Source organism: Sceloporus occidentalis, unplaced genomic scaffold, assembly GCF_023333645.1.
Source record: "Sceloporus occidentalis isolate IW3139 unplaced genomic scaffold, rSceOcc1.0.p SCAF_2, whole genome shotgun sequence".
Lineage (NCBI taxonomy): Eukaryota > Metazoa > Chordata > Lepidosauria > Squamata > Phrynosomatidae > Sceloporus > Sceloporus occidentalis.
This window is the reverse complement of record NW_028316982.1, coordinates 120,217,197-120,238,911: the sequence shown is the minus strand read 5'-3', so window position 1 is coordinate 120,238,911 and position 21,715 is coordinate 120,217,197. Positions and strand designations below refer to the sequence as shown.

Here is a 21,715-nt window from a genome sequence, read left to right as displayed (position 1 = left end):
GTCTTGAACTCCCCATGTTGCCTTAGAAAACAAACATCCACTTGGTAAACTGCCTTATAATAGGTCAGGCTATTTACCTATTTAGTGACCAGACTACCATTAAGGCTACCTAATGCTATCTCAAAGCTCAGAAAGGTAGGAAATGGGAGGATGAGGTTGAGGACTTTGCATATGTGCTGTATGATCTCTGGTGATGTTAAGCAATGTCACAAATTGTCTTTGCTTACAACTTATTCAACACACACACACACACACACACACAGAGAGAGAGAGAGAGAGAGAGAGAGAGAGAGAGAGAGATTTTCCTGAATTGGAGCATATTGCAAAATCCAATTCAGATTTAGTTAGAAATATGTCTTTCTGAAGAGAGAGGGACATAATAACCGTACAGTTGTCCCTCCACATTCACTGGGGTTAGAGGCACAGGATCCCCGTGGATGCGGAAAAACCACAAATAACAAAAACACTATATTTTAACCTGAGAGAACACTCCTCCAGGGATCTCTAGGTCCTCTAGTGCAACTCTGTGGTCAGCATCTGCCAGACATTGACCATAGAATTGTGCTGGAGGAGCTACAAAGGTCTAGTGGAGTGGTTTTTCCCTAGGAATCTCTAGGCCCTTCAGTGAGCCTTTTGGTTTAAGTTGACCATAGAGTTGTGCTGGAGGACCTAGATATTCCTATAGAGAACAGATTAATAAAAACTGTGAATAATCAAGCCTGCAAAAGTCAAAGCCACAAATGTGGAGGGACAAGTGTACTGTAATTATGTCCCTCTCTTTTCAGAAATGTCTATTTCTAACTAAATCAGAAATGGATTTTGCAATATGCTCCTTTGCACATGTCCCTCGCCATCCCTTTGCTCAATGATGTATCAAGTAATTCCTTCAACCTTCAAAACTACTTCAGTCCTGTCTCTTAGGGCCCATACAGACAGGCCAAAATAAAGCTGCTTCAGGTCACTTTGAAGGTATGCTGTTTAAATGACACATGCATCTTAAGAGGCCAGAAGCTGTGCTCCAGTTCTTAGGACTGGGGCGTGGCTTTGATGCAGCTTCTGGCCTCTTAGGATGCATGCATCATTTAAACAGCCTACCTCCAAAGTGTCCTGAAGCAGCTTTATTTTGGCCTGTCTGTATGGGACCATAGCTTCTTTCTAATTCTTCCCTGCTGACAGAACTATACTTGCCATTTTTGATTTATGAGCTAAGAAGATCCCATGGACTTGAATGAACTGACCACAATTTCTATTTAAAAAAAATAATAATAATCAGCCACTCTGAATTAAACACTATTGAAAATCCACAAAATCTGAGCTTTTGACTGGCTATTCACAAATTCCAATTTGTCCATCCACTCAACTTCTGCCTTTGAAGCCCTAGACCTCTAGACTGTTTCTCCCTCAGGAAAAGAAAAGGCTTAATATTTGTGACTGGAATACTCCAGTCCCAGTATAATTATCATGAGAGTTTGTTTAAAATACCAAAAACATAGACTAGTGAATCAAACAGAACAGTAGGATGCTTCTCTTGCTTGCTCCACATGTTCTTATTTTACTGCCTTCCTGCCAGAATTTCCCACAATAGTGGGGAATCCCTCTGGGCATGCTCAAGTTAAAAGAAATAATTATGAAAAAGTAAAATAAGTAGAGAACAAAGCCAAATGTGGCCATTATCCACACATTAAGATCCATCTAAAACTTACATTTTCTTCGCATTTTTTCCTCATAAGAAATCTTCAGAGATGGTTAGATGATTCCTGAAAACAACCTCTTGGCATATGAAAGACTCAACATTTTATACTCAACATGTGTTCAGCCTGTGAACATGTGTACCCAGGAGATCTGTTTGGGCATTCTAAAATTTGAATAAGATAAATATGTTAGCATGATAATCTCACCCACCTCCACTATAATTCCCAATAGACCTCCACAGTCATTTATGAAGGGGGGAGCTGTATTAGTTGGATCTCTCAATACAATTTGGAATACTGGGGGACTTCCATCTCAGGTTAAGTGTAGAGCTTTCACACTCAGATGAAACTGACCTCTTCAGAAAGTTGCCCTTGACATGAGGGAAATGACAGGAAAATTTCATGAGAAAGAGGGCAGGACAAGTGCATTTCTTCTCTAGATGTCTTTGCTTTATTCAGCCTTTTGAGTGCCTATATATGGGCCGGAGCAAACAGATGCAAAAGAGTAGCTCGAGCCTGTTCTAGCCACAACTGGGTCGGAACTGGGCTGACTGCACAGCCCTCTCTCAATGCTGGCCACAGCTATAGGATCCAACCTGTGCCTCCAGAAGTCTGATTATCCTGGTTCCTTTTCCCTTGACTCCAAAGGACCAGAGCACTGCTATGGCATGGCTTCGGGTCATTTTGGAGGAGTGCATCGTTTGAATGCTACATTTCCAAAGCAGCCAGTAGCTGCTTCATTTGGCCAATCTGTTCTGGGTCTATGTCATAATTCTTGTTTTCATGCCTCATTCAACCTGAGTATAAATCTATGTGCACTACAAACACAAGATGAAATCATGTATAAAATGTGTTGCACAAGTGATTGCATTTTTTCACAACTTGTGTCAGTGTGCTTACCTGTTGCAGCGAATCATTCTAAAAGCACACACACAGCACTGTCTTACAATCATTCATTTGGGACAAAAGCTGAGTTCAAGACTACGTAAGTGTAGAATCCAGAATAACTGGACAATTATCCATAATAATTGATATATATTTATTCTGTGCAAGCAAAGGATCTTGTCCATAGGTCTGTGTACATGTACAATTATTCATGTCTAATGGAGTGGATCATATGGAGACAGGGTCTCAATGATAGCCCAGTGTGCCTTTGCTTGTAGAAGCACATTTAAGCAATAGAAAAAGCTTTGGGATCTTGATAAAATGGGTTATGTTCTTACTTTCAATTGATGCAGTTGTTCATAAAGGTACTAGTGCTCACATCATCATATCATTAGACAAGAAGTCCTAGTGTGCAGATTTCATAGAAGTTACTAGCTCTTTTTAAAACTTTTATAAATATAAGTCATCTAGTTGTCAGAGGTTTTGTTTTTGTTGTTTGTTTGTTTTTACTCTGGTTATCTACTCGCCAAAAACAACACTGTGAACCTCTGGAAATAGAATAAAAATGCTAAATGAAAGTTAAAAATATTTGCTGACACTGATGTATTCCTTAAGGAGTGAAAAAGAGAGAAGGTAATTTATAGTAAGTCTCTAAACAGAACAAAACTAAAGGATTGAGTCCAGATGGTTGGTTCTTCCACACTAGTGAGGAATTAGGATCTCTTTTCTCAGGTCTTTTTGCTCCTACGCAGCATCTGGTTGGATTGCAATTGGATATTTCATTGGAACTAGAAAAGATCCTAATGAAATAACTAGAAAAGATCCTAAAATGTAAAGATATACAACTGAGCACGAAAGTTAGAATCGTACAAGCCATTGCATTCCCTATCACCATGTATTGATGTGAAAGCTGGACAGTTAAGAAAGCAGATAGGAAGAAAATCTGTTTATTCAAAATGTGATGCTAGAGAAGAGTGCTGAGGATCCCGTAGACAGTCAAGAAGTCCAACAAACGGATGCTAGAAGAGATCAAACCAGAAATTGCTCTGGAAGCCAAAATGATTAGACTAAAGCTGTCGTACTTTGGCATTCTATCATTATGAGATAGAATGAATCAGTGGGGGAAAAAATAATGCTAGGAAAGGTGGAGGGAACCAGAAAGAGAGGGAGGCCACATGCTACATGGATTGAGTCTATAATAGTTCATGTGTACAAATTTGCAGGTACTGATTAGAACATGACATAAAACTTAGGTTCCAATCTCTCGTCATAGTATTGAGAATTAATCAAAAAGCCAATTAGGTTTTTACAGATTAAAGACTTTTTTTATTGCTGTGACATTTGGAATGGAGTTTTAACAAATGATTTCTGATTACGTAATGATAAAAGACATAGGATACAGGGCGGCTGTGCCCCCCCATCCCCTAAGATAATGCAATAATAAATAGAGTACTCACCCAAACAACTAAAATTTTGCCTTTACTTAGTTTAAAACTTGTAAGAATGCAACACAGTATTAAACGTACTAGGCAAACATTCAAAATCAAACACAAACACTGAAACGCTATTGCATCATCACTACCAAAAAGGCAAAACACGTTTGTTGTTGTAAATAATAAACTCAAGACGACTGGCATTCCGTGTTGTGGTAACAATAATAAGGCGGGTGGGCAATAAGAGGAGGAAGGCGGATGATGTACCATGTGTCCGTACCACGGACACAGGGGGGTGCACATTTATGTTTTGGCCATTGTACAAAGATACCATCATACAGTAGCTTTCTTTTACATCACTTGCTGTAACGAGTTTTCACTTTAATATTGTTTAATTATGCATAAATAAATAAATAAAGCCATCAAGACGCCCCTAAATTTTGCTGCCCTTGGCGGCTGCCTAGTTTGCCTATATGGATGAGCCAGCCCTTGTCAAAGGTAAATCAGCCAGGCCAGCCCAATCTACTCAAGCTACAATGAAGTTTGATTGGTGTAAGATACCACCTATGGCCAAGGTTGTGCTTTCTCAGCTATGAGAAAACTAATTTTGTTGGAGGCTCAACCTAAATTGGTCTTACATCTTAACTTCCAAATCTTTTTTCAGGAATGTTTAACTGTATTAATTTTCTGTAAAACAGATTTGACAAGAGAAAATGCAGTTTGATAGAATTCTTGTCATTTTTGAAGATTTCTTTAAAAATATCCAGGGATTGCATCGCTTAGATTTCACTGTAGGATGGGATACAAAGCGAACAGTCTGGTGGATGTGCATCTCATAGTTGTGAACCAGACTTTTACAATGTATTCGTTTATTTTATTTCTTTCACTTGTATGCCAATTTTCTCCCAAAGGCAGCTCCCAAACAGTCAATTAAAAAAATATTTACAATAAAATATAAATTAATTAAAATCACCACACAAAACAGTGTGCAGTCATTTAAAAGACATTTATAGGACCACCAATGTCTCTGAATAACTTTCTGCCTTATTTAATAGCACCTTAACTTACATACCTCTTTTAAAAATTATTGAGCTGAAGCTGCTTCTGCTGCTGATATTTAATGATTTAAAACACAGAGTGCTTTATAAATAAAACAATTGTTATGGGTTTGATTTCATTGATATAAAAATCATATGAATACCAATTTCTGACAAGACCAAAGATATCGACATGTGGCTGTAAAGAAACCAAAACACTTCTTGAACTTTTATTTTTAAATCAGCAACCCAGAACAGATCTTTCAGGGTTTCCCTTCAACAATTCTATAGTCTGTTCTTTGGAAGTGTATGTAGCAGCTGTATTAAATCACGTTCAACTGTAAGATATCTAAGACTGTATCCATTTCAGTGCCAGATTTTACGCTTTCCTCCCAATTTGAAGTAATAAGTTGGTCAGCCAATTACAAATCCACTTAACAGTCACATTGTCTAGCCACATTTTACTAGCTTTTCTGCAAAAATATCATGGGAAACTTTGTCAAAGGCTCGACTAAAATCAAGATATGTAATTTTTTCAGTCTATGTGATTTTGTATAGATGCTGGGCTTACACATCCGCTGTGTTGGGTGGGGGTTGATGAGCTGACACAGTTTGGTTATTTAAAGCTTGCCTTTTGTTGATGTTGTTGAATCCTTAGCCCATAATCTTGGGCACATAACAGAACTGGAGAGCCTGCTGGATCATTTAGCTGAAGTAGCCCCTGCTTTGGAGTACCTGAGTTTGCTGGGAAATACAGCATGCCCAAATGAGCTGGTCTGCAAAGATAAAGATGAGGGAGACTACCAAAGGTACAGGTTAGTATCATTGGACTACAAATGTAACTGACTTTCCTATGGAAAATATTATGTCAAATTTAGATAGTTGATGAGATCAGACAGCTACTCAGTTTGTAGGAGATAGTAATCTAATACATGTTACAACTCAATACACAGGCATGGGGAAGTTACATAATCCCAGAGGCTGTTTTATGGGGGATGGGGGCAGATATGGCCTTCTCAAATTTTTGGGGCTATTTAGAGTTGCCTAAATACCCCCAAAACAGACTGATTTTGGAAGCTAAGCAGATAAACTGAAAGAGCTGCTATCCAATAGTTTTGGTTGACGTATGAGAAGATTAACGATACATATGTATGATTATGTATATGATTTCTGCCCCTGTAATGGATTCTCTAAGGTATCTGTCCTAACTGGATGCCGACATTTGGGTGCTACAACTCATACATGATAAACATTTTTTAAAAAATCAAATGATTATGGTCTACTCCTGAAGGAATAATAATAATGTCTAGTATTATCCAAATAGATAGCCCAAATACCCTAAAGGCACCAGATCCTATCTATCTTAAAATTTAAACAGGGTCAGCCCTGGTTAGTACTTGGATGGGAGTCCACCAACAAACAACAGGTGCTGAAGGCTATACTTCAGAGGAAGGAACTGACAAAACCACCTCTGAGTATTCCTTGCCTAAGACAAGCCTATAAAATTCATGGGGTGACCACAAATTGGCAGGCACCTTGAAAACACTTACACACACACACACACACACACACACACACACCCATTTAAAGTTGCCAGTTTTCCTGTATGACAACTAATAAGTGGAACTTGGTAGGACAGAGTGAAGCCTTTTGGTATTAGGTACCTGTTTGGGAAATAGATGCAACCAATTATGTGTTCTGAAGAAAACATATATTCCTCTCTCCCCACCCCCAGTTAATTCTGGCTTAAAGGTTTAATCAGACATATACCTATTACTTACCTGTGATGTAAATATTACTTTCAGCAGATCTAATATGTATTCTCTGGTCATACACAAGTATGCTTTGATTGCATCCTATATATATATATATATATATATATATATATATATATATATATGAGGCATTCTGAACTATACATTAGTGTCTTAATCAAATAATGTATGAAAATCCTGAAATGCACCTTGTTCAAAACAGACATGGGATTAAAATAATAATATCATTTTGTGAATGCTGCACTTAGTTGAAATCAGGGTCAAAAAGCTGGAAGGCTCACCGTCAGACCTATTCTATGTTCAGTTTTTCATACTTCTTTCGGAAACAATTTTAAAGCTATAATTTATATTAAACTAGTCAACGAGCTAACTTCTGAATTGTGAATAAATGTGTCAACCTGGCTTCTGCTAAGTGGCCTAGATTGAAAAATGTATTTTCCTTTCACCTTAACCCCAAACTGGAAAGCATACTAGCCGTCCTGCTTACAAAATGCCTAATACTGGCATTATGAGACATTTCCACCACAAAATTGCTTAAAAATGAATGATATCTCTACAGTTTACTGTTTTTCACTTTAAGTGCATTTTTCTGACAATGTGCTTCTTATTAATCATTTAAGCAAAAGTAGTTCCTTAAAGGAACTATTCAGAAGCAAGAATCCATGGTTCGTTTAATACTGTCTAGGGGAAAAAAGTCTTGTTGAGTGACATTCTCTGTGGTTCTGTGATGTAATATTTATAATATGTCACACAGCTATACATCAAAACAATCATGTCTGTTATTACATTTGCATGTAAAATGTTTATTTTTATTTTTTTTAAAAAGAGGGTCAAGATAGTTTTAGGTCATATTTGTAAGAAACTATTATGCCAAAATGTGAAGGATCCATAGTTATCCATGTACAATATTGTTTCAATCTTATTCTTTATTCTTTTCACATTGTTTTTGATATTTCCTTTTCTGTAATTAAAATAGGCTGTAAAATAAATCTGATTCTGTTTTGTACCATACCAGACTGCACTGAAACTCAAACAAATCTCCCTGTTGAATTCTTTTCTGTCACAGAGCTAGCATGGGATGTTTTTAATTTTTGCAAATTAATATACGTGCCCATTTCCATAGTGTGTGTGCTGCATCTGCCAAACCATTTAGGTGTTCTGGGGGGGGGGGGAAATAGCCAATAAACCTCCCTAAAGATCAAGGATTTAACATATAAATCATTTGCCTGAAATAATAAGTTTATATCACTAAGGATCCTGGGCCCTTATGGTGAACCCTGCCTCCTTCCGCATTGGTCTGCATGCGTATCTCAAAGCTATTAATTCTCCTTCCCTAGCAATCAGAAGGAAATGGTGGCAAAGGTGCTGGTTGTGTGAAACCTCCAGAGTGGATTGTGAACTACTGATATTCAGAAACTGCATCTGTTACCAGTTGTTCTGCCATACACTCCTGGTAGATTGCCAGGCTCCTTGTTTCACTGCCACACTGTTTGGAAGGGACTTGATGCTATAGTGTATATTGACTAACTTTTAAGCTAGTCATCTTCGTGTAAAGTAAAGATCCTGTGGAAAAACAGAAATGCAACCACAGTTTTAAAATAAAAATAAGCGTCTTCCTGTAGGGAACAGAAGCTAGATATTAAATGTAGTTAATTGGTTGTTATCCAGTAATAATGCTGCTTATTGAAAAGGATGCAATAAAAGGAATAGACGTTTCAAAAATTACTTCTGAGTAAACATTAAGTTACTAACCATAGGAATAGATAACACAGTGCAAAGTGAAAATCCACTATCTTAAATAATTTCACTGCTTTAGGGCAAATAAACAATGCTTGATAGGATTATAAAGGCCATAGTATGGAAGCAATGACAGAGTTATCTGGAAAGGAACTATTAAGCAAACAACAAACTTCAGACACGCAATGAGGCATATGGATCAATGGTCCCCTGAGCAGTTTGATGGGCATATTCTTTGGATTTTTTAAAACATGATTTCCCATACTTTAAAGACAGTATTTGTTAGAAAACAGACCATTTTGCTACCTGAGGCAGAGAAGAAAATGGTACCCTCTCCTCTAGTTTAGGAGCATAGAACCAGAAAAGGTTAATCACATTATTTTTTATCATCTGAAGGAGAAAAACCTTGCATATACCTCTCCTCCTCTCTAGCAGTCAGAGAGAATCAGTGAGATCCAGAATGAGCCAAAATGGATCCATTGAAATCAATGGGATGTAAGTAGTTATGACTAAATTCTATTGATTTTACTAGTCTCATTTATGTATAACTAAGTCCACACCTATAATAACAAATTAATAACTGGCAATTTGCTGGCTTTTATTGACATAAAAATAATCTGTCTTCTGAGGCCTTACTCTGCCTGAAGATAGGAGTATCCCTGCAAAATGTAAGAAGAGTTCAAAGCGCCACTATATTTGTGCAACCTCTTGCACACATCTAAAAGGATTCCACAGGTCACACTCCAAAGTGGGAAGAAGGGAAACCCCAAATGATTTTCTGTTAAAAATTATGCTTCCCTGGACTTCTGCAATCTAGGTATTGCTGCATTTAATGCATATTTCGAAAGGGAAGCCTGAAAATATTTGCAGTTTGGTTATGGGTTTCAATCAGATATACCCAAGCATTCGTAATTTTCAGTAAGGCTATGTAATACATTTGACATGTTTTATACTATAGTGTGTGCATATGTCTGTGTTTGTCCAGAACATTCATATGCAAACTGTATGCCAGTGTATTCAAGGCAGTTCGCAAGTAATTGATTTTTATGGTTTATAACCTCATAGACACATTACAGAATGGGAAAGGGGGTGTGAGAAGGTAATGATTGGATACTTCAGTTAGAAATTTAATAAACAATTGAGAAGAGAGAAACATAACAATAGCATTATTTTGGAATTTGTGAAATTTGTAGAATTATCGTACTTGACTAATTTATTCTCTGTGTAAAGAATTAATTTATTCTGTGTGTGATGAGCAATAACACATTGACAGAATTACTATCAGTGGTGAATAATTAATTATTCTCTAGTAAGTATCATTGCTTTGGAAATTACTTCTGGCTTTTATGGTTTTCAAACATTATTCTTAATCACAGTATACTGTGGTAAGGGACGCTTGTAGGGAGATTCAAATATGGGGGTGGGGAAGTAATGTGTGTAGCAAGGCAGCATAAATGCCAAATAACCTCATCTGCAGCCTCTGCTTTGAGGATCTCCAGAAAGCAAAGGTCATGACCGAGAGATCAAACTCACAGACAGTCAACACAATAATTGCTGGTTACTTGTCTTGTAGCAACAGCATTTGATCTGTCATGGGGGTCTATTGTTTGCAGTAAAAACACAATCCGTGTTATTACAGGATTGCAAAAAAGTGGTTCAGATCAGAATATATTGCAAAGTATTTTTAATATGTGTGGCCTTACTTATTTTGATTGGCAAGATAAGAAGTGGAAATGGGAGGCATGTTTTGTAATTTTAGTGTTTGCTGTTCACTTGAACTGCCAGGTACATGTGGAATCCACTTGGTCTGATACTTTCTTTCACTGGATTGCTTTGACTTCTTACCACATTAGTTATTTGTTTTGCTCTGACTGTTTTGTAACATCCAACCTACAAATTAGCACATAGTACATACATTAAAATACGTAGCTCATGTACACCAATGATAGTTTTGGACAAAGATTTACAAAGAGGTAGACAATATCAATATCATGTTTTGGGTACAGATTCATGTGTGTGGAAATCAATCCCATGCTTCTGTTTCCAAGAATGTTAAATGCTTTTTGTTAAATGAGGATAGAGTTTTATATTGTGAATAATTTTCTGGGTGACTCAATTACTTCCACAAAATTCTGTCTCACTCATCTTCAAATGTCCAACCTTGCCTTCTCCAAATTCTGCAACAACGAGTAAACACTTATTATGCTTTCCCAATGCCAGCATTATTATTGTTACAATACTTAAAGTTGTTGGTTCTCATTGAAAAAAGTAAGAAAAAACATCATTACTTTAACCTCCAAAGCCTTGGGCTACACCAAAGAACATTGTTTGCTGGTGAGATCAAATAAATTGCCCTTGTTAAGAGGGGCATATGCACCATGCTACATGAGATATTTTGGCCAATAGGACAGTCATGTTGACCTAGGCAATAGCAGTTTTGGCCTTTTACGCATGGGAGCAAAGGGCGTGTTGATCGGTTACATCAGGTTGAGCGTATTGGCCACGTTTGGAACCTAAATATAGTTGATATAACTTCATATCAAAAAGGGACTCTGATAAAGGGTGACCTCTGAATAGCCTAGGATTGCTCCAAAACAGGTAGTAGCCCCAGAGTAGTTGGAGCCTGTCAGAGAGTGATCTGGATGCACATCACAATAGGCCACCCAGAGACTTTAGCATAATTCATTCATTCATTCATTCATTCATTCATTCATTCATATGCTGTCTTTCTCCCCAAAAGGAACCAAGGTGACTCACAGATTTTAAAAAAATATTACAGTAACATTTAAAACAGTTAAAATCATCTAAAAACTGGTGGCGCAGTGGTTAAATGCCTGTACTGCAGCCATTCACTCAAGACCACAAGGTTGCGAGTTCAAGACCAGCAAAAGGGCCCAAGCTCGACTCAGGCTTGCATCCTTCCGAAGTCGCTAAAATGAGTACCCAGACTGTTGGGGGCAAATTAGCTTACTTGCTGTTCACCGCTATGATCTTTGGAATAGCGGTATATAAATAAAACATATTAATATAAAAATACATTAAAATATAACAAAAAGTTAAAAGGCATAGAAACACACACACAAGCTTGTCTGGATTAAGCTTCAAGTTGTTTGCCCTTATCCAGTCCATTATTGACAGCAGATACTGATTCAGTACAGAGACAGCTTCCTTGGAATCAGATGGGAAGGAGAGATAGAGTTGGGTGTCATCTGCATACTGATGACACCTTGGCCCAAAACTCTGGATGACCTCATCAAACGATTTCATATAGATGTTAAATATTGTAGGGGACTAAACAGAACCCGAGGAGCCTCACAAGCCAACAGCCATGGGGTTGAACAGGAGTTCTTCAATGCCACCTTCTGAGTTTGCCCCTCCAAGAAAGACTGAAACCATTGTAGAACAGTGCCCCCAAGTCCCATCTCAGAGAGGTGGCCAAAAACGATACCATGGTCGATGGCATCAAAAGCCGCTGAGAGATCTAACGAGACCAACAGGAACACACTCCCCCTCTCTAGCTCCCTGCTTACGTCATCCAGCAAGGTGACCTGGGCCTGAAGTGAGATTGAAATGGATCTAGATAGATAATCCCTTTGTGGTCAACAGAGGAGTTGATGGTAAGTCTGGCAAGAGGAGATGATGGCATTTGTAAAGACAATTTTTCTTGCCAAGGTGTGATTTCCCATTTGTCTTGGAAAATAACACCTATCTCTGGAAATTCTCAACTCTTAGCTCTTGGTTTGAAAACATTTGCTGAAGCCATCTATCTTTTGTCCAAATAGTCATGGACACATCCACCCCCACTCACATCTAATATTCTTTCCTGGAAAACCATTTGACATAGTTAATTATTCCAAAACTTTGATTTCTACCATCAAAGAAGTTTCACTGTATAAATGTTGGCTTTTAGCATCCAATTCTTTGGGTCTAGTCTGCCTGCAGACAGCCATGCTACTGGCCTTCCTCTAGATTTCCCCAATGCATCCCTGTTTGGAAGTAGTTATGGGGTCCATTTCTGTTCCTGATTTCCATCAATTGGAAGCAAGCCTTAGCTCTGGTAAGTATCACCATTATTTTATTTTTATGTTGCTCTTCCACAGTGACTGTAAGCCTAGCAAATTTGTGAACATCTGACACTCTTGGATTGAGGGTGCTGCGACTCTGCAGAATTAATGCAGTTTGACACTGCTTTAACTGTCATGGATTCATTCTATGGAATCCTGGGATTTGTTGTTTGTTGTGGCACCAGAGCAATCTGACAGAGAAAGCTAAATAAATCAGAAAGCTACAAATCCCATAATTCCATGGTACTGAACCATCGCCATTAAAGCAGTGTCAAACTGCATTAATTTTGCAGTGTATATGCAGCCACTAGAAGGGCAATACTCATACTTTCATCAGTTATCTTGATAATAACTAAATTCTTTCCCATTCCCACTCCAAATATTTTGGAGTATATATAGGGGTGGTACAGAGGAGACATGGTGGCATAGTAGTTGGGGTGCCAATCCTGACAACTGTAAAGTTGGAACGTTGGCAGTTCGAGGCTCAAGTGCCACGTGATGGGGTGAACTCCCATCACCAGTCCCAGCTTCTGCCAACCTAGCTGTTCAAAAGTATGCAAATACAAGTAGATAAATAGGTACTACTTTGTTGGGAAGTTAACAGCATTCCATGCAGTCATGCTGACTACATGACCTTGGAGTCGTCTTTGGACAACACTGGCTCTTTGGCTTAGTAACAGAGATGAGCACCACCCCTTGCAGTTGGTTAATAATAATAATAATAATAATAATAAATTATTTCTATACCGCCCTTTTAAAAATCAGGGTGGTGTACAACAAGAAAATCCATACAATTAAACATATTAAAATACATTAAAACATTGCAATAAAAACAAGCAAACTCATGCCAGCTCAACCAGCTGATGACGGAGGGGTGAGAAAATACACCGGGGGATAGAGTCAGGGGTAAGCCCGCTCAAAAAGATATGTTTTCAACCCCTTCTTAAATTGGGCCAGGGAGGTGGCCGAGCGGAGCTCAACGGGCAGTGAGTTCCAGAGGTTGGGGGCCAATGTGGTAAAGGCCCTCCTGGTGGTAGTAACTAGTCTAGCCTTTGGAACTCTTAATAATTGCTGCCCAGTTGATCTGAGTGTGCGGGGCGGATTGTACGGAGAGAGGCGGTCGTCCAGGTACCCTGGGCCCAAGCCATTTAGGGCTTTATAGGTAATAACCAACACCTTGTATTGTGCCTGGAAGCGAATAGGCAGCCAATGAAGGTCTTTAAGCACAGGTGTTATATGACTGGCCCTGGAAGTACCAGTGACCAGTCGTGCTGCCATATTCTGCACTAGTTGCAGCTTCCGGGTATGGTACAAGGGTTGCCCCATGTAGAGAGCATTACAGAAATCCAATCGAGAGGTTACCGGAGCGTGTACTACAGTTTCAAGGTCCCTCCGGTCCAGGTAGGGACGCAGCTGGCATATGAGCCGAAACTGATAGCAGGTGCTCTTGACCGTTGCATCCACCTGAGAAGTAAGATGGAGCGACGAGTCAATAAGCACCCCCAGACTGCGTACTGAGTCCTTCACAGGAAGCGTGATCCCATTCAGGACAGGTGGAACCACCGCCATCCCTGGGCTGGGAGAACCTATCATGAGTACTTCTGTTTTCTCTGGATTCAGGCTGAGTCTATTTTCCCTCATCCAGCCCATTACCGATTCCAGACAGGCCACGAGAGGAGAGATGCCATCCCTGGTCACTGCATCAGTTGGAGACATAGAGAAAATTATTTGGGAGTCATCAGCGTACTGATAACCCTGCGCCCCATGACTCCGGATGATCTCTCCCAGTGGTTTCATGTAAATGTTAAAAAGCATGGAAGACAAAATGGCTCCTTGAGGGACCCCAGATGTAAGGGCCCTCTTATCGGAGCGCACGTCCCCCAGCTGCACCATCTGGAACCTCCTGGAAAGGTAGGATCGGAACCACTGGAGCGCAGTGCCCCCGATTCCCACCCCTGCCAGGTGCTCCAGAAGGATAACATGGTCTATGGTATCGAAAGCCGCTGAGATGTCCAAGAGCACTAACAGGGACATGCTACCCCTGTCCATGCCCAGATGGAGATCAGTGACCAAGGCAACCATGGCAGTCTCAACCCCATAGCCTGCCCGAAAACCGGTTTGAAATGGGTCTAGATATTCCGTTTCATCCAAGATCGATTGAAGTAGATATTCATGTCAAGGGCAACCTTTACCTGTACAGAGGTAAAAAGAATAATTGAAAATCTCTTCTTATTACTGTTCCACTGATGGCTGTATCTGATGAAGCCATTTTGTCAGCAGAGTTGGACTTAAGACTATTTCCTATTCACATTTACAAGCATCGTGCCATTGCCATGATTGTATATACACCTGAAACTCACCTTAAAATCCAGCCATCTGTACCAACTCCATCACTGAAACAAGAGATGTGTGGTGCTGGTGAGTAAGGCGCTGAAAGATGTTGAATGCAGCCTCCTTTGACCAGCAGTGATGGTGCAATGATCTCGGTAGTGTCCTGTCACAATTCTTTGTTGCACCATCACTGACTGGTGAGCAGGGGCTAGCTATATCATCCTCAAGTGAAACAAAATGGAAGTGAAACAAAACTGCATTGCTTGGGGTGGCTGACTATAGCTATGCCCCAGATGCAGAATCTCGGTGATTATTCTTCAAGCATCATATCTGTCTTTCTCCCCCGTCCCCTACTTGCTTCTTGCCACTACCTTTCTCAATACAAAGTTATAGTTGATATCATTGAAAAATAAATACAAACATGTTTTAGTACATTACTACACACACCTTTTAAGCCACAATTACAGTGGAGCCTTGTTATACGCTGGGGTTTGGTTCCTAGATCCCCCGTGTATAACAAAATGGTGTCCCTTATAAAAAATGGAAAATCAAGGTTTGATATTTGAAATTTATACTTTTTCAACATTTTCAAACTGTGGATGCTTGAATCGGTGTATAAAAAATCCATATATAAGAAGGGCTGACTGTACACCAGGACAGAAATGGCATTGGCCATAGTCATCACACAATGATGCCTCTGACCTGTAGCTGCTTTGTCCCCGACCCATCCCTTTTCATTGATGGGGGAAACCTATCAGTGACTTGGCAAGCGCACAAGTCCCAACATGCAAAATACCTGGGGCAGTCGCATGGTTGCCAGTTATGTCGTGTCAGTATCCCCCATCACTATTCCCATGCACCCTGATTACATTTATTTATTTATTTTCTGTTTTGCTCTTTCTTTCTTTCTTTCTTTCTTTCTTTCTTTCTTTCTTTCTAAGTTGAGGTAGCAGAGTTCTGAAGCTACATGAAAAAGTAAATTTTAAAAACCCTAAAGGCATGCCTGGTAGGGCATAAGGTAGGAAGGCAGGTTTAAGGAAGAGTCAGGAACAGAGTGCAATGAGGGCAGCCACCCCGACTGTGCAATTGAAAAGAGATGCAGTAATGGCTGCCATGAAAGCAATGCTTTTCCATCTTATTTTCACTACCACGACTGTTGTGGGAACAGGGCTTGTGTGGCAAAGTCAGTAGTTAATGAGAATTTTTAAATATATATATTATATATATAAAAAATGGTTGTGGAAAATGCTTGAATTTCCATATGAGGTAAATTTACAGTTTCATAGCACCAAAGGATGGGACAAAAATGTACTGTAGATTGAATTCAAAGAAACACACCTAAATTGAGACTAAGAGTATTTCACATCCCTAAAATGAATGGATGGTTAATGTTAATGGTGTGTCTCTGTTAGTGCCATCCAAGCTCCTTCCCCTGACCTACTGCCAAATGAAACTTCCTGAACAGACTGAACTCTATGCATAGCCAATTTCCTAAGGACATTGTAGACTACAAGAGAGTTTGACAGGCAGAGATAAATGGGCCTTTAAAGACTTTCCTGGGATATCTGTTTTTCTTCTCTCCAGAGCTCATTGCTTTCTCTCACCAATGCAGATAATGACCTTCTTTCACACATCTGCAGAAAAGGGTACGCCTTGTAACACCAGTTTCAGGAATTCTGAAAGGGGTTCAAAGTGATGCTTAAAACTGCATTTGGACTTACTCCCTTAGCCAAAATAAAATATTCTATACATAGAATGTGAAATTTAGATGGATCCTTTTTCATTAAGCAGTACTCCTTTAACTATCAATTTTATAAGTTGAAAGCAAGTGCAATATGTCATGCAGTTTATAGATCCCTGTGCCTGCCATAAAGTGTTTTATGATGGCTGCATTCTGTGTTATTAGTAGCTGTCTCTTTCTGCAGCCATTGCCATTTGATAATGGTCTTAAAACACCCCAAATTACTTACCTGCATGCAACATTCCAGATAGTGTCTGCTGACAGTTTGAATAAGTTTAGTGCCCTTTTGTTGTACTTTACCTTCAAAACAAACTGATTGAACCATCAATAGCTCCCTGGAAGCTGACAGAGGCCTATCATCTGGTTTAACCCTCTGATAGTAGGTTATCTTAGGGAGTTAACCTCCTTGCATTGTTAACTTGAATGTTTTATGTACTATGCAACTTTAGGATAGTGCTGTGATAACCCTAGTAACTAAGTCATACATCACCATAAAGAAATCTGGAGCGACAAATAACCCTGGATTAAATTTACAAGGCTTGAATTTATATTATAACATGTTCATTTTGTGGTTTTAGGAATCCTTTTCTATATGTTTTTATAGAAATGGGGGTTATGTTCCATCTGGAATTCCATCTTCTAGTTGAGATGTATGACATAGTTTAATATCCATACCCATACCTGAAAAAGCAAGATAATAGGTGAAGGTATTCCTAGATATTGTACTTGGCTAGGTTAAATATTCATGCTGCTGTATATTTCTTTATCCTGTTATCTCATCCTATTTGGAGATAACACATGTATTGGGAGGGTTCAGAGGTAACATTCCTGGCCTTATAAGCAATGGTTTATAAAGCCAAGAACAGATGTGAGGACTACATGATCTCTGTTCCATTCTGTTGCTCACTAGCTTCAGTATGGGGACTGTAATTTGATTTTTGCTTACTATCCTGATTAATAATGAAATTGTGGTAATAGTAATTAAAAATGGTAGTTTAAACAAACCACTATCTTCATGGTGCTGTTCTAATTCAGAAAGATCCACAAAATTTCTACAGTTGAATTTATGCCACAAATTTTAAATTATCATCAGCATCATCCAAACAGTGCAAAAAAGAAAAGAAAAGAAAAGAACTGGAATGTGTCCAAAAGAAAGTGATGAACATTTTGATTTTAAAAAGTTGAACAAATGGCTGGAATAAATCAAAAAGATTTGAATATCCTTAGTTTACAGAAGGAGCAGTTGAGAAGCAGTATGATGGCCATCTTCACATAATGGGTCCCTTTGAGGAGAAAGGTGCCATATACAAATGAAATAAATAAATAGATATAATTGATGTTCAGTCAGGAAGATAAAGGAACAAGTCTGATTTCTTTTGCTCCACAATAGGATCTTTAAAAGGTGTTTAAAATCATAAAAGTAAACATTGGGGGGGGGGGGATGTTCCTGATGCATTAAGCTATATGCCAGTGGAACAGTTCATTATTGACTTCTAAACAAAGTCTTGGTTGGGCTGCTTATGAGGGATAATATATATAATAGTAGATTTTCAGCAACGATTAGACTGGACTCTCGATAAACTGTGAAATTATTTTATATTGTTCAGTGTTTCATATACAAATTTTGCCACCCTTTCTGAAAGCAACAAGTGAGTGAACAATCATAGTAAATATATTTCAGAGGAAGGGTATCACACCTGAAAAGGTCCTGCTCTTCAGCCTTAACACATTACACCCCAAAACTGAAGAACTTGGGACAGGCTTTTATCTGAGGACCTGAGCACATTGGAGAGTACATAATTATGGTTGCCTCAGCATTGATGTAGTAACATTAAAGCATATTCCCAGCATACTGTGCAGACCTACAGTATATAAAGAGTCCTTAAGAATGTGAATGTGGGCACATATGCACTTATTTAATTCTTGCTCTGCTGAAAGAAGTTTGTGCAGTTGGGATTTAATCTGGCTATTCTTCCAAATGTAAGGCTTTATTGCATTTATTGAATTCTTCCATTATTGCAAGGCTTCACAACACTCACAACAGGGTAGCTTCCAATGTCTGCTACAGATTGCTTTTTGTAGTTCAACATCCTTTGCTATACAACATCTACAGTGCACTGCCAAGATGACTGAGGAAAGTTTCAATGATAGAATCCATTCCATACTGCTTTTGTTCATCTCCTCACTCCCCCACAAACTCTCTCAAATTTAGGAAGTTGTTTGTTCCCTTTTGGTTAAATCAAAGAAAACCTTTATGCCAAAACTGTTCTGCTACAAGTGCATACTTCCTCTGATGAGGTTATGTGAGACTGACATTTAGGGCTTTGGTCCAAAGCTGGCAGAGAGATGGAGCAACACTACCTAAATCTGTTGTCATTTTTGTGGCTGCTTCCTTGATGGCATCTTTCAATCCGTCATTAAACATTTGCTGATTTTGTAATGGTGATGCTTTCTGCACTTGAATATTAATCTTTTTTCACCCTTCACTTGGATGGGTGTTTTTACTCCTCCTGAGCTTTACTCTTGACATATTGTTTCCTTCTGGTTAAAATAATCCCTTGTCTTTTGAAGTTTTTCTGCCAGTAATATAAGATGGAAATATGCTCTTCCATTGAAAGATAAGGGCCATCAGAGTCTCTCAGGGGACTGAAAGGACACTTGGCGAAGTTGTAGATGACGGTGAGAATATTTCAGTATTCCCAGGCATCCAGCTATGCTTCAGAATTTCCGAAATTGACTAGTTGAGGGTATGCAATGCTTTGTATGAAGCCCTTTCCTTTTTACTGCTATATCTTTCACAAAAATGATGTGGTTGAGGGTTTGCATTCATAAGGTGGGTAGATTTCAACATGTGTCAGTGAGCACATTCTGTCTTATTAAGAACCGACTAACCCACTGCCTCAGACATTACCAGGTATAGCTGGTTGGCTTTTTTTGTTTTGTCTAGTTGTTAAAAGAAAAAATAAATAAAATCGTAACCATTGTTTCTCCTCATCTCCAAGAAAATTGGAAGCTACCCAAGAACCAGTTTGACCCTTAAAAAATAGTCAGTGGAGGCTTTTTCCTGACAAACTCCAAGGAAGTGGGATTCCATAACCTCTCTAAACAGCTTATCCATTGAGTTTGGACATATAAAGCGGCTGTCCTTTATATTTGAACCTAAACAATTTCCTCCCTCATAATCTTGGGCATGTGTGGTTGCCTTTCCAACACACATGCCCAAGTAATGAGTCTCAGGCTCATTACTAGAATGATGGTCTATATAAACTTGGCATTTGTGGGAAATATTATCAATCACCTTTCTGTTTCCTGCCAGGAAAGGATCTGGCGCTTCCTCTCCCCGTCTCCACTAAGTCTGTTTCATATCTGGGTGGCTGGCTGTAAATAGAAAGTGCTTGAGATGAGTTGATATTATCACCTTCCAGGGCTGTTTTTTTAAACGTTGATTCATGCCATGCTGTGCCATGCTCTGTCAGCTTTTTGTGAATAAATCGATGTGTGTGGTTTTTTGGCTAGCCAGGTTCCAGCTTTCATGCCAAAATGTTAGATTAACCCCCCCCCCAAAAAAAAGAAGTTTTGAATCTTGTATAGTGCTCAGACATGAGCCTGTGTTTTTCTGTATTGATATGAATTTTAACTTTGTTATGGTTGTGCCTCACTTGGAGGATAACTGGAGAAGTATGAAACTCCATTGAGAAATATTACTGGGCTTATCAAAATGCTTTTATTGTTTCTTGAGAGCTTCTCAAAGTTTTGCACTTGCATTACCTTTTGTCACTATGTATGTGTGAAGTACCCTTGTCTCTCTCAAAAGTGTTCTACTTTGAAGTCACCCTCTGTGAATTCACATAGCTCTTGAGTATGGATGTCCAGAACTAGACGCAGCATTCTAGTTGTGTCTTCAGAACTCTCTTATCAACGTTTACCCTTCCAAACTAATTATTCCAAACTAGAATATCAAATTGGAAGCTTATGGCTTTCACACTGCTCAAATGTTACCTTGGGTATGTGAGTCACCAAGGAGTGGTTATATAATAAGGTATACTCAACTAAGTAACAGATATAGAACACTGGCAGTTGCTGTTGTTGTTGTATTAAATTGAATGGATGATTTTGTGAAATAAAAGTGCTTGCTGTTATAAGCTTTTTGGAAAAGCCATAGCCATTGAAAATGTTGTACCTAGGTCAATGAACATCCTAACCTAAAGTTTTTCCATTTTTGAAAAATCAGGTATTTTGTTCTGCACAAATTAGCCAACCTGAAATTCCTGGATTCTCGGAAAGTAAGCAGAAGTGAACGTGAGGAAGCCATTTTGAGGGGTGCCTTTATGAAGGTAGTGAAGCCCATGGATACTAAGGTAAGGAACCTTATGCAAGCTGTATGATTATTTTTGAAGGTCTAGAGTCTTGGGACTGCAGTTCTAGTCTTGTTATTGAACCCAGTTAGAAGAGAAAATGGATCCTTGTTCTGTTGAGTCCAGACAATTGGTATTAGATGATAAACAAATGTGTTAGCATTACCTGAGTGTACAGAAATCACAATTTGCTCTTTAAAGCATTATCACTGCACCCTTGGACATGTTCTGGTTAATCATAAGGTATTGATCTGTATCAGCAGACATTTGTTATGTGTTACAGGAAAAGGCAATTTTTATAAAATATGCATAGTGATATTTATTCTGTACACCAATTATGATTTTGTGCACAAGAAGGGAGGAGTGGGATTTTGCTTGTAAAGTAAGGCTTTCCTGCCGTCCCTCCACACTACAATCTCTTGCACTTTCCCCTCCGTTAGTGAAAGTTGGACAAACTGCCAGAAAGTTGTAAGACGAGTTGTTGGGTGACAGCAGGAGGGGGAAGCTGGTGAAATTCCTATGAAGGGAACCTGTACCAGTGGAAGTGCTTTTCTGCTCAGGTGAGGCACCACTGGATGCAGTGCAATGTGAGCAAGAGTTTCAGTGGTGTTTCTGCAGAAGATTTTGAGCAAATATACCTTTTGTTTGTGCCAAGCTGATTATATT

At 38.9% G+C, this 21,715-nt stretch overlaps 1 protein-coding gene across 1 annotated transcript in view; it reads left to right on the top strand.

The window, feature by feature from the left end:
• LRMDA (leucine rich melanocyte differentiation associated) overlaps window positions 1-21,715 on the top strand; it is a 929,993-nt gene that overhangs the window by 501,789 nt on the left and 406,489 nt on the right. Inside the window, exons 4-5 of the mRNA XM_089507925.1 lie at window positions 5,727-5,861; window positions 20,926-21,052. Of these exons, the coding sequence (XP_089364051.1) occupies window positions 5,727-5,861; window positions 20,926-21,052 (262 nt within the window). The remainder of the gene's footprint in view (window positions 1-5,726; window positions 5,862-20,925; window positions 21,053-21,715) is intronic.